General features: G+C 35.7%; 1 protein-coding gene across 1 annotated transcript; it reads right to left on the bottom strand.

Annotated features, from left to right (window-relative positions):
• Positions 1-5,319: 5,319 nt before the first annotated feature.
• On the bottom strand, positions 5,320-5,849 carry LOC141489785 (large ribosomal subunit protein uL11-like). Its single transcript, XM_074190215.1, has one exon. The coding sequence runs from the start codon at positions 5,847-5,849 to the stop codon at positions 5,355-5,357; it is 495 nt and encodes a 164-aa protein (XP_074046316.1). The 3' UTR covers positions 5,320-5,354.
• Positions 5,850-13,456: the final 7,607 nt, after the last annotated feature.

Raw genomic sequence — 13,456 nt, 5'->3', positions numbered from 1 at the left:
AAAAAGTAACTCGTAAGAATATTGGAATAATGGCGTTTATTTAAAATTTAAAAGGTTTTGCCGTAAGGGCTGTCTTCTTTGTAATAACAGATCTGTCAGTGCAGGGAAAGACCTCTCTTAAGATAGTGAGGTTCTGATAATAAATTTATGTTTGCTACATGTTATCTGCAAACTTTTTCTTTCTGAGGCCCCATGACTGATTCCAGGGCTTCATAGTTTAAAAGATACCATTTTTTCAGCAAAGGTTTCAAGCAGTTCTTTAACTGGTCTACTTGCTGTTTCTACCCCACTCCTAATCCATAGGACATTTCATCTCCCACTTGTGCTTTTGTAATAACTGTCCTAGATGACAAATAAGAATACTGTCTACTCACCTCTTACTCTGGAATCCCTAGTAGAAAAAACAAAAAAAGTTCCTTTCTGTAAGGAGTATATATTCTAATGGCTGAGATAATATATAAATTGGACTACAGAAAAGCCAATTGTTCCCTCCATTGCTTCCTTTTCCATAAGATAGAAGAAATTCAGGTTTTTATCTACCCTATGACTTTTCTTTTTTCAATCAAGAGAAGACTTCCCTCCTTCTGACTTTCTTTTTAAAAATTGCTTAAGGGAAATTCAGTAAAAGCTTATCCGCATCCCCAACATGTTTAATTGATAATTTAGAGGAATCTTGGGTAAATTAAGTTGCGGATTCAATTGTTCCCTTAGCAACCATCATTTCGAACACAGATGCTTTTGAAATAGATTGGAATTAGGGAAAAAAAATACTTCCTAGGAGTGCCAATGCTTCTTTTAGGGAAAAAGATTGTATTTAAACAGAACAAAGCTTTTAGTATTACAATGCTTGTTACAATACTTACAATGTTTACTACAATACTAATTAGAATGAGTTCCCTGACTACTAAAAGCCACTTAACTTAGTCCAAAGAAAAATTTTTTTTTCCAATCACAGATAATAGCACTAAACTCTTCAGACTTCTTAGAAATGAATGCTATTGGTCAATGGAGCAACAGAGATGAGAAAATTTGGCTCACAATCCATCATTACCACAGGACTAGCAATTCAAGTATGATCTCCTGCTGATATTGGGTCAGTGGCACTGTTGTATAAAAAGTAAATTAGTAGTCATCAAAACTGTTTGGTATTGACTAAGAAATATAGTGATGGATCAGTGGAATAGACTAGGTGCAAAAGAGACAGCAGGAAATGATTATAGTAATCTGCTGTTTGATAAACCCAAAGAGTCCAGCTTTTGGAATAAAACTCACTCTTTGATGAAAACTATTGGGAAAATTGGAAGTTAGTATGGCAGAAACTTGGATTAGACCAACACCTCACACCCTGAAACAAGATAAGATCAAAATGGACATAAGATTTAGATACAAAAGAATTATTATAAGGAAACTAGGAGATCAAGAAAGAGTTTACCTGTCAGATCTACGGAAAGGGAGGCAGTTTATGACAAAGGATGAGATGGAGAACATCATTAAAAACAAACTAGATAATTTTAATTACATTAAATGAAAAACTTTGCACAGACAAAACCACTGTAACCAAGATCAAAAGAAATGTAGTAAATTAGGAAATAATTTTTATAACTAATATTTCTGACAAAGGACTCATTTCCAAAACATGTAGAAAATGGAGTCAAGTTTATAAAAAAGCAAGCCATTTCCCAATTGACAAATGGTCAAAGGATATGCAGAGGCAATTTACAGATAAGGAAATCAAAGCTATGCATAGTCATATGAAAAATTGCTCTAAATCATTACTGATTAGAGAAATGAAAATTAAAGCATTTCTGAGGTACCACCTCACACCTCTCAGACTGGCCAATATGACCAGAAAGTACAATGATCAATGTTGGAAGGGATGTGATCAATGTTGGAAGGGATGTAGGAAATCTGGGACACTAATAAATTGTTGGTGGATCTGTGAACTCATCCAACCTTTCTGGAAAGCAATTTGTAATTATACTCAAAGGGATTTATATTCTCCTCCATTTCTCTCTAATTTGGATTTTTTCTGAATTGGGATTTTTCTGCTTTTCCTCTATAAAGACAGCTCTTTATTCTCTTCAATTATTTTATCTCTTCTCCTCACAGTCCAGTCTCTCTCCTCACACATTATCCTTTTCTTTAGTTTTTGGGTTCCGCAAAAATCATTAATTCTTTTTTTCTTTCTTTTATCAAGTTACCTATTTTTTTCCTGCTTCCCAGTTAAGTAGTCAATTAAAATCCTCCTTCTTTCAAATTTTTATTTCATTTCCTGCACCTTTTTTCTATAAGGAATTTCTTTCTCTCCTCATATTTATTTCCCTTCCCTTTCTTTTCTAGACTTTTATTCTTTGATTCATAGCTCTTATAATTATGTATTCCTTCTTGGGATTCCTTATTTTTTAGGGAATTCAAAGATTTAAGATATCAAATTTTAGTTTCCACGTTCATTTTTTGTTTTTTGTTTTTGCAAGACAAAAGGGGTTAAGTGGCTTGCCCAAGGCCACACAGATAGGTAATTATTAAGTGTTTGAGGCCAGATTTGAACTCAGGTACTCCTGACTCCAGGGCCAGTGCTCTAGCCACCGTACCACCTAACTGCCCGAGTTTCCACTTTTCAAAAAAATTAATTCCTTTGTACATCTTGCTTCCATTTTTTTCTATTTGTATCTCATTATTGAAAATACCAAAAGAGAAGATAGAAATATTGGTCCAAAGCAGAAACTTTTCTTTGCTCCTCATTGTGTAGTTCTTCAGTACTCTTTCCCCTCCCAATTTTTTTCTCATTTACCATGAAATTTCTTCTAGTTTCATGCCCACCCACTTTTCTGGATGTCATTTTCTCTCCAGTGGTTCTGGTTCCCCATGGCTTCTCTCAGAGATAATGGATGATCCAAATTCTTATAGATTATACCCATTTTAAGGTCATCAACTCCTATTATAGAATATCTCTCATCTCCATGGAGAGCATTATTCATTGGAACCACCTCCCACCACTAAAACAAGATCTCTCCCCTCCCCCATTTCAATGCCTCTCTTTTACCACCTTAACCAGTTCCTTGAAAGCCTCCTTTTCCTAAAAATTATTTTTCCTTTTTATCAATAATTTTTTGGATTAATACATCACATATCTCCCCTTCTCTTTTTTATGCCTTCCTCTTCTTCCACAAAAAAATATAGTTTCATCTGTAGGCAGGTGTTTTAAGGTTTAGAGCACAATGTTTAAGTCCTGTTCATCCATCATCACCTCTTCTATTTGATTTCTGCTTTCACCATTCTCTCCTCTTAGAAAAAAAACTTCATTATTTCTCTATGGCTATTTGGTGTTGGTGTTGTTGCTATTGTTGTTAATCCCATAAATGTCTCTATTTATATTTTTCCCATTTTTCTAATGTATTTTTTTGTCATGTACCTTTCAAAGTTGCTGTCATTGTTTTTAGAAATGGCTTAAATATCACTTTTATATTTAATATTCATCCATTCATATTTAATCTTAAATTTGTTTCTAATTTTAAATTCTAAATTTATTTCTAACCTTAAAGTCCATATTTTCTTTTGGTTTGTATGCTGATGATGAAGGTCTTTAACTTAGTTTTCTACCTCCTGAGATCTTTGGTAATCTAACCTTTCTTCTTTGTATTTCCCTATAGCTCACTTTCTGACTCTTTCCCCTCTGGTAGTAGTTTTCTTGAGAAGTTAGATCTCAACCTCTTCCTATATTGAGGAATTCATATTTCACCATCCTCATTCTCTGTCTGAAGTTAATTCTAGTGGATAGAATTGACAACATATGGATGCCAGTTCATTTTCCTTAAGGCATGATAGAATGCTCACACACACACACACACACACACACACACACACACACACACACACACATTGGTATTATTCTCTAGTTTTCTTTGTCCCTCTATTATTTGACTGAGCACTGTTGCAGCACAACATGTTGCCATGCCAGGTAGAGTAAGTATTTAGTGAGTTTACTGAGCCCATTAGTGATCTGAAGCTAAGTGAGCCATTAGTTATTAAGGAATTAGATTTTTCTGTGTTTATTTCATTGGGCTGCTACTTCTTTACGGTTTTTGGAGTCTTCGATTTTGAGACAATTGAAATTCTTTATTCCTTGTGCATAAGTCCTATTTTGGAGAGGTTTAAGAAAACTTGAGAATCAGAGAGCACATCTAGTCCTCCATCTTGTCAAATAACCAAGAAAATGTCATATGACCCAAAAGTCAAATTTCTTATTGATTTCCCTTCTCTAACCTCCAGAAATTTCTACTGTTGTCTGAAATAAATTCAGTCCTGGGGAACCTAACCTCTACTTAGAGAAAGCATTAATAGAACAACATAAAACAAGATCCAGTAACAGTTACTATAATCTGCTGTCTAATACTTAAACATCATCAAAACATATAGCAGTTATTTTATATGAAGGACTTCAAATGCAGGAGTTCAAATCCTACCTCAGACACTTAATAATTACCTAGCTGTGTGACCTTGGGAAAATCACTTAACCCCATTGCCTTACAAATACTCTCCAAAAATGTTAAGGTTTGGTTCAATGTGTCCAACTCCAACTTTTTGGACCACAGGGTTTCTTGGACCTCTAGAGTTTATCAGCTTAACTCCAAGTCTAGACATACCACTCTAAGAATAATGTTTGAACACCTAACTCAGAAAGCAAACACAAAAAAGAAAAGGAATCCAGCTCACTTAATTAAATCTATGCTCCAGAAAGGAAAGTAGAGAAAGAATGAGAATAAGAGTACCATACATTTCTCCCACCCCCTTTTTTTGTGGAGAATCTAGGATAATCTAACTTGCCACCTAGGCAAGTTATAGAGGCTGACCCAGCAACTGTTTCCTCTTTGAACTGATACAACATAGTACTCCCCTACCATTATCTTGTGGTATAAGACAGACCAAGGGACCATTCAAGTCTTTTCACTTTAGGTAATACTGTATGTTCTCCCAATGGAAGCCCTAAAGTTTCAGTGTGGCCAACTGGAAGCAGGAATGGAAACTCTAAGAGTGAGTGATCCATGGGATGGCTTCTGTTACAACTTTTTTGGGGAGGTAGACTATACCAGATTTTCTTTTATATAAATATTTTTTTACCTTAAAATTTTTTGTTCCTTTTACATTCAAGCTGTTTCTCTTCCTCCATCCCAATTGGAGAAGGCCAATATCTGATACAAATATGTGTGTGTGTGTGTGAAACTACACAATGAACAGTTCCAATATCAGTTCTTGTTCAAATATTCATATGCCTCAGAATAACTTATCCACTCACATTTACTCTTTTTTTTTTTTGTCAAATGTTAATTTATTGCAAATAGTCTCCTTTTCAGCTTTTAACTTGCTGAGCATTCCACTGCTCCACTATTGATGTCATCAATGACATCATGAGGATGTCTGACATCAATGTTGCAGCCCACAGACTGGGCTGTTCCAAGGATCTCTTTAATAGTTCCAGAGAGTTCTCTTGCCAAGGATTGGTGCCTCATCTGTCTAGCAATGTTGACAATCTCATCGAAAGTGATGTTTCCACTATGTTTAATATTTTTCTGCTTTCTGTCTGGAGGAGGTTCCTTTAGAGCTTTGATGATCAAGGCTGAGGCAGAAGGCACCACCTCAGTCTGGGCCCATCTGTTCTGAATGATAAGTTTCACTGTAATCCTAAACCCTTTCCAGTCACCAGTTGCCTTGGCAATGTCATCACCAACCTTTTTTGGAGACAAACCAAAGGGACCAATTTTGGGGGCCAGAGCTGATGTGGCACCAACTTCACCACCAGTGCACCTTAAAAACACGACTTTGATTTCATTAGGATCAAACTTGGGAGACATGGTGGCGAAGAAGGTGGAGGCTCAGTCTCGATGCTGCAGGGTGGCTGCCGGTGTCGGATGAACCCAGATTCAAGATGACCAAAAGACCACCATGAGCTGGAGCCAAAAGCTCACATTTACTCTTTAAACATTGCTGCTACTGTAATGTTCTCTTAGTTCTAATCATTTCATTCTTAATTATTTTATGCAAGTATTTTTGTGTTTTCATATTTTCATAAAAATCAATCTGCTGAATGGATTTCAGAAAAAAACTGGAAAGATTTAAATGAACTGATGGTAAATAAAGTCAGCAGAAACAGGAGATCATTGTGTGCCTTAACAGCAACATTATGAGATAATCAACTACGATAGACTTAGCTCTTTTCAGCAATTCAATGATCAGAAATAATTTTAAAAGAATTGTGATGAAAAATGCCATTCACATTCAGAGAAAGAACTATGGAGTATGGATGCGGACCAAAACATACTATTTTCATTTTTTAAAATTCTTTTTTTTTCTTTCTCACAGTATTTTCCCTTTTTGTTCTGATTTTTCATATGACTGATATGGAAATAAATATGTTACCATTATTGTACATGTATAACTGCTATTTGATTTCTCACTGTCATTGATGGGGGCGTGAAGGGAGAGAGAGAGGAAAGTGTGAAACTCAAAATTTTATAAAAAATGAATGTTAAAAACTACTTTTACATGTAATTAGAGGTAATTTTTTTAAGGATTTTGTAAGGCAAATGGGGTTAAGTGGCTATCCCAAGGCCACACAGCTAGGTTATTATTAAGTGTCTGAGACCAGATTTAAACTCAGGTATTCCTGACTCCAGGGTCATGCTCTATCCACTGCACCACCTAGCCACCCCTACTTTTACATGTAATTAGAAAAAAATTTAATTAAAATAAAATAAACCTGTTCATCATTTCTTATAGAAAAGTATTATTCCATCACAACAATATACCACAATTTATTCAGTCATTCCTCAATGGCAGCTACTTGATTTACAATTTTTTACAATTTTTTTAAAAGGCATATTTTTATGTCTGTCCCATTTAAAGAAATGAGAGCTTCTCAGAGGAAAGAAACAAACATATCCTCAAGAAAATCTTACATTGATTTACTAGTCTGAAATCTTAGATTCAATTAGATTAGGATTTGTGATAATAATTTTTTGTAGGGTTGTACAGACCTTGATCAGCAACATGTACATGTACTGTGCCAGTGACATGGGTTTGAATCACCACTCTGTCACTTAGGAATGCAACCATGAACAAATCACATAATGTCTCTAAACCTTAGTTTCTTCATCCATAAAAGAAGAAAATGTAGCATACCAGCTATCTAATAGTGTTTCTGTGACAAAAAAAAATGATTTTTAGCTTTAAAGCACTACAGGAATATAAGCTATTACTATTAATCCATAACGAGCATTAGTTATATTCAAGAACAGGGCTTGCCTTTAAGTCACTTTTTAATGTTATCATTTTATTTGTTCAATTACATGCAAAGATGGTTTCCAATATTCATCTTTTTGTAAGCTTTTGAATTCCACCTTTTTTTACCTTGTCTCCCTTCCCTTCCCCCCCCATGACAGTGAGTAATCTGATATAGGTGACACATGTACAATCATGCTTTAAACCACTTTTGAACAAAGTGTCTTTAAAACATTTTAGAAGTACATGTGTACAACAAAAAATGGATGTCATTGGCACTGTACACTTAGCATTTGCAATGTGACAGACATCCTAATTATACATCATCCTTATCTATTCATTAAAGCAGAGCCAAGGAATCTCTTCCCCCTGCCCCTTGGATGAAGTATTAGTAAAACTTTGTTAATGTTCACAATATTACTATATGAACTTGGAAGTGATGAAACTACTTTCTTTGTATCCCTAGGACCTAGCACAGAACCTGGGACATAGTGAATGATTAATACTTTTTGACTGACTGAGACACTGACTTTCCTTTTAAAGTTTTTCCTTATTTCACATTCTTTCCTCATTCAGAATGGCCTTCCCCCAAATCAGCCTGAATTCATGAGATTTTACAGCACAGAAATTATTCAAAAATAGTAGGCAGGAACTGCTGATTCAGTAAGTTTGAAAAAGGCATCAAGATTTCCTCTGGTCTTTACAGTTTGAATGAAAGAGATCACAGAAGAGAAACCCACACTATTGATGAAAATCTAGGCTATGTGGCGTATCAGTTCTAAATTTTATCTATGTGCCTCTAATGGTGTTTGGGGGGACAAAAATAGCTCTCACATAGTACCAGACCACATACTAAGGGATATCAAAGGTTCTTCAATCCCCAAAAGCAAAAGTTGGGATAATTATTCTACTCTGAAAACCTTAAAGAAACTATGTATTATAATAAAAAAAAAACATCCTCTGAATAGATGTAACATGTAAATATATCCTCCTAGCCCTTTATTATAGGTTCAGCTAGGTGGCATAGTGGATACAGCAATGGACCTGAAGTCTGTAAGATCTGAGTTCAAATTTGACCTCAGACACTAGGGATATGACTTGGACAAGTCTCAATTCTTCATCTGTAAAATGAGCTGAGAAGGAAATGGCAAACCACTCTAGTGTGTTTGCCAAGAAACCCCCAAATGAGGTCATAAAGAGTTACACAAGTGAACGATTCAACAGCAATAATCCCTTTATTGTAGCAGATTTTGAAAAGATAAAGGTGAGAAAATCAACCCCTGGGTCAGAAAGATCTCGGTATAAGTCCTACCTCTGACACATATACTGGTTCTGGGACCCTGGCCAAATCACAGAGCACTCTAAAAACACTGGTAAATTGCAGTAGAAATTTCCTTACCTAGATCACTACACCAATAGAATCAGAGGTCTAAATCTAACCTAAACCCTACACTTTTTTTCCTTCCCACAAATAAAACCCTATTCTAGGAAGAATAGGAGAAAGCCTCTCTCTAAAAGGACCTATTGCATTGGTTACCCCAAAATATTAAAAGCCCTGGAGGAAATCTTAAGAAAGCTCTGTACATCCTAGGTTTTTGAATTGGAAGCTTCTTAGAATCAATTCATTTTGTTTTTCTCATTTTATATGTGAGGAAACTGAGTCTATACAAAAATAACTTACTCAAGGTCACACAGGTTGCAAAGTCAAAATTGAAACCCAGGTCCTAGGAATGCAGATCCTATCTACCCCATAACAAGGAAAGGACATGGGCAAAAATTATCAAAGAGGAAAGGCATGAATCTGTTGAGATCTGCATCATTGTGGAGTAAGAGGGAGTACACACATCCGTGAAATCCAGGATTCATCAAAGCATATCAGGGACAAAGACCACTGGACTTAAAATCAAGAAACTTGATTTCAGGTTCTGATATCTAGCCATAGGATCCTGGGAAACTCTTTGGCTCAATTTCCTTCCCTGTGACATTAATATAGTAAAAATTGTACTCCCCATTTCACCAGGCTTTTGGGAAGAAAGAGAATCATATTATCTAATGTAGAGAGAAAGCTGACCTTGGAATTAGGAAGACCTGGCTTCAAATTCTGCCTAGGACTCATACTGGTTTTGTCTTGGGCAAGTCATGTAGATCCTGACACATACTGTTTATGAGACTGTTGCTAAGTTTCATAATCTCACCTTGTTCTAAGCAACTCAAAAAAATCTATATTGTGGAGAACAAGCTATGGACATTAGCAAAGGGATTTTACTCAAACAGGAGTATCCTCTATTAAAGAAATCAGTTGTTCAGGCACTATTCCTATCCTTGTTCCAGCAAAAGTGCTTTGCATAACACATATAATCAGAACTCTCTACAATTAAAACAGATATAAGAGAGATAAGAGTATGCTGGAATCAGTTCATCCCACAGTTAAACTGGCAAATGCTATTATCAATTTTCCATGTGAAATTGGCAAAAGCAGCATTCAATTTTTTTTTTGTTGATTGCCAAGATGTGATGGAGGAGGTGATGGAGAAAATGTAAATTATGCAGATTAAGTTTCTTGTGTTTTTTGTACAGTCAGTTGTTAAACATCTATCAGTAGATCCCTAAGAAAAGAAGTTAGGATCAATGGATCCTTCAGATGTTTGTGAGAAGATTCCAAGAGGTCAAGAAATCTTCCAAGAGGGTGGGAGATGGGAAGGAAATGTCATGATTTGCAATAATCTCTCAATAAAATTTAGCATTTCCTTCAATTATTTAAAACTTTATTCTGAGAAGTTATCTATCACTCTACGAGGCTGCCAAAGGGGTACATGTCAAAGGTTGAGAACTCCTGATGCAGCTAGAGCATGTAAGGAACATAAGACATGAGCCTCCAATTATAGCATAATCATGAAGTTCCACATGTATAAATGGACTCTTGCATGTAGAGGAAATAGAAGCACTCTGTAAAGGAAAGTTCCTAAGTGTGGATAAGATCACATATCTAAAAGAATTTTTGATTGAATTCCACCTAAAATTTGCCCACATATGTAAAGTATTTAATAAGTTTCCACTTTGTACCAGAAAGTGAGGTATGTGATTTACAAATATTATCTCTTTGATGCTCACAACAACTTTGGGAAGTAGGTGCCAAGATTATTCTGATTTTACAATTGAGGAAACTGAGGCAAAGAGAGGTAAAGGGATTTGCCCAAAGATACCTCAGGTCTCCCTGAATCTAGGCTTAGAATTCTATATATTGCTAAATATTGCTATATACAAGCTACTCCAGGGTTTTCAAATAATATATATATATATATATATATAAAATTTTTCTTATAAGTTTTAGGGGTTAATGATGATTTAATAGATTTTCTCTAGTGTACTCTAGATCCCCTCCCTTCCACATCTCAGCTTTTGGTGAAAGGTATATGTTTCCTATATGACTGAAGATTAAAAAAAAACCTCACTCCTACTCTCTCTCCCACCATCTCTATTAACCACACCAATCAGTTTAGATAGCCATCTGTTTTCTTTAATACTAATGGGAATAAATTTCTAAATATAAAAAGGGGAGAATTTATCTTCTTCAAATCAAGATTTAATCACAGAAAGTAAGGAGTGCGTAATGAGGTGTTAAACTAATAGTAAAGACATATCTGTGACTTTATCTCTTCTCAAAGTGTGAAAAAGTTTCTTGATTGAATTAGAATGGAGTAAATGACATTGGCTGACTGAAGATTGGCCATGTTCTTTATTAGCTCTGTAGTTAATTCAGATTAGAGTCAGCAGGAAAGAAAGAATCCAGTCTCTTAGAGGGAAGTATTTTTTATTTCTTAGGGAGAAGAGGAGATGGGTTTCTTTTTTTCTATCCCATTTATCATGGAAAAATGTTATAGAGATAGCTATTCACTTGCAGTTCAGAAAGACAAGTATTTTGAGGCAGAAAACAAAATATCTACACTCTTCAGACAGACTTAGAGACAGAAAACCAGCATTAAAGATAGGAAGCAACCTCATGGGGCATGACCTCTGGCAGCAGAGAAGAGAGCTGACTATGAATTCAAGAGAGAGCTGTCCCTGGCAACCTAGAGTCAAGGAACAGAATCAGGAAGCCCAAATAATGGCCCAGAAAAAATGCTAAATCCAATAGGAAATATCATGAGCTTTTCACAAGAAGAGAAAGATCTTCAGCAATATCAGAGGCAGGAGTTGCCTTGACTACTTGTATTCCCTACAAGTGTTCCTTACTGCCATTATATTCACCATGGACACTCTATATATTTGTAGGGAGAATACACCCCACCTATTGAAAAGAAGATATTTGAGAATTTTCTTGATTCTCGTTAATGCTAATGCTTATCTTTAATGATCCTGTATGGATCTTGTTTTATATAGTTGTTTTCATCTGATTCTCCTCAATCACCTGTGAGATCCATGAGACTGTCTTGCCTTTCTAGCACAGTGCCTCACAAATAATAAACATTAATAAATTATTACTAACTTACTGATTGCACCATCTTTAGTAAATGTCTTGTAATTGGCCTACTGTCTTACTAGCTGCCGCTAAAGATAAACTCATTGGTGGGAGTTCATAAACTATAGTTTTAGGATTACAAACTATTAAATATGAGAATAATAGTCACCTTCTGTGATAGAAGACTAGGAAGAAGGCAGAAGGTAAAAGCAACAAAAATCAACAGATTTGTAATCCAACTGCTTTAGCTGATAAGGAACTGAATAGATTTTTCTCCTTTACCTTCTCCCTTCTCCAAGAGAGAGAAGATATCAAGAAGCAATGTGGTATAATGAATAAGGCACTGGACTTGGAGTCAGGAAAATGTGGGTTCAGATCCCACCTCAGACACTAAATTAACCAAGTCATTTAACTTCTTCTTGTCTTAGTTCTCCCATTGAATTGGATTCAATGACCTCTAAGGTCCTGACTAGCACTATAGAGCTATGATCTTAGGAAACTCATTAGGACAGTTAATGAAGAGTGGTTCTCCCATTAGAAATAGTGAGAAGAGGGTTAAAGGTATCAGGTGTCCAGTGTAGATGACTCACTATCTGTACCCAGAATAGCTCAATGACTTCTCAGTCAGCCTCAGTTCTTCAGTCCTGATTAGCAGCATCACACAGAAGTCTTGGAAACCTAGGCAGGATTCCTAGAGACCTCCAATCCTCCCAACTTCTCCTTCCTTATGCTTTTTTCCAAAACCAAATCCAAATGTCATGAGTTCTATTAACTCTCCGTAAAAGACTGCTATTTTGAAAGACTCACCTTCTCATAGTGGCACTACCAGAAACTGAGAGGCTATATTTGTAAACCTTAAAATACTCATATATAGATGAACTTTTATTAGTTTGAGGAGTAACTGAGATCCAAATTTTAGTTTTTTTTTAAAAAGTTCACTTATGACAGCCCCCTCCACTCAGGTTCCCCCAATAGGTTTTAGTTGAGGGTGAGGGTGGGGAGCAAGGTACTAGATCTGAAAAATAGAAGACCTAGGTTCAAATGCTGAATCAACTACTTCCTAGTAAGAGGGACTTTTTCTTAACTAGGGCAGCTAAATGACAGCTAGGTATTGAAATAAACAGTATTCTGGCATGCAGCCAGGAAAACTTGAATTCAAATCCTGCCTTAGCAACTTGTGTGACCCTGAGCAAGTCAATAAACTTTTGTTTGCCTTAGCTTCCTGCTGTAAAATGGGAATAACATTAACATGAACATTCAGGGTTGTTGGAAGGATAAAATGATAAAGGCCTTAGCCTAGTAACTGGCATGTAATAATTGCTATACAAATGTTAGTTTATCATTATCATGTCATTTAAACACTCTGAGCCTCATCTTCTTTAGCTACAAAATAAGCACACTGGAATATCAATGATCTTTAACCTCCCTTCCATCTCTATATATTAAGATTGTGTTGGGGCAGCTAGGTGGTACAGTAGATAGAGCACCCGTCTTAGAGTCAGGAGGACCTGAGTTCTAATCTGACCTCAACCACTTTCTAATTACCTAGCTGTGTGAACTTGGGCAAGTCACTTAACCCCATTGCCTTGCAAAAACAAAAGCAAAATAAATAAATAAATAAAAGATTATGTTGTACCACAGCCATTTCTTATGACCATTTACTGACCATATGAACCTGGGAAAATCATTTAATTTCTCTGCACCTGTTTTCTCCTCTGTAAA

Source organism: Macrotis lagotis, chromosome 5, assembly GCF_037893015.1.
Source record: "Macrotis lagotis isolate mMagLag1 chromosome 5, bilby.v1.9.chrom.fasta, whole genome shotgun sequence".
NCBI classification, from domain to species: domain Eukaryota; kingdom Metazoa; phylum Chordata; class Mammalia; order Peramelemorphia; family Peramelidae; genus Macrotis; species Macrotis lagotis.
Note: the sequence above shows the minus strand (reverse complement) of the source record. Positions and strands in the feature narration are given on the sequence as shown.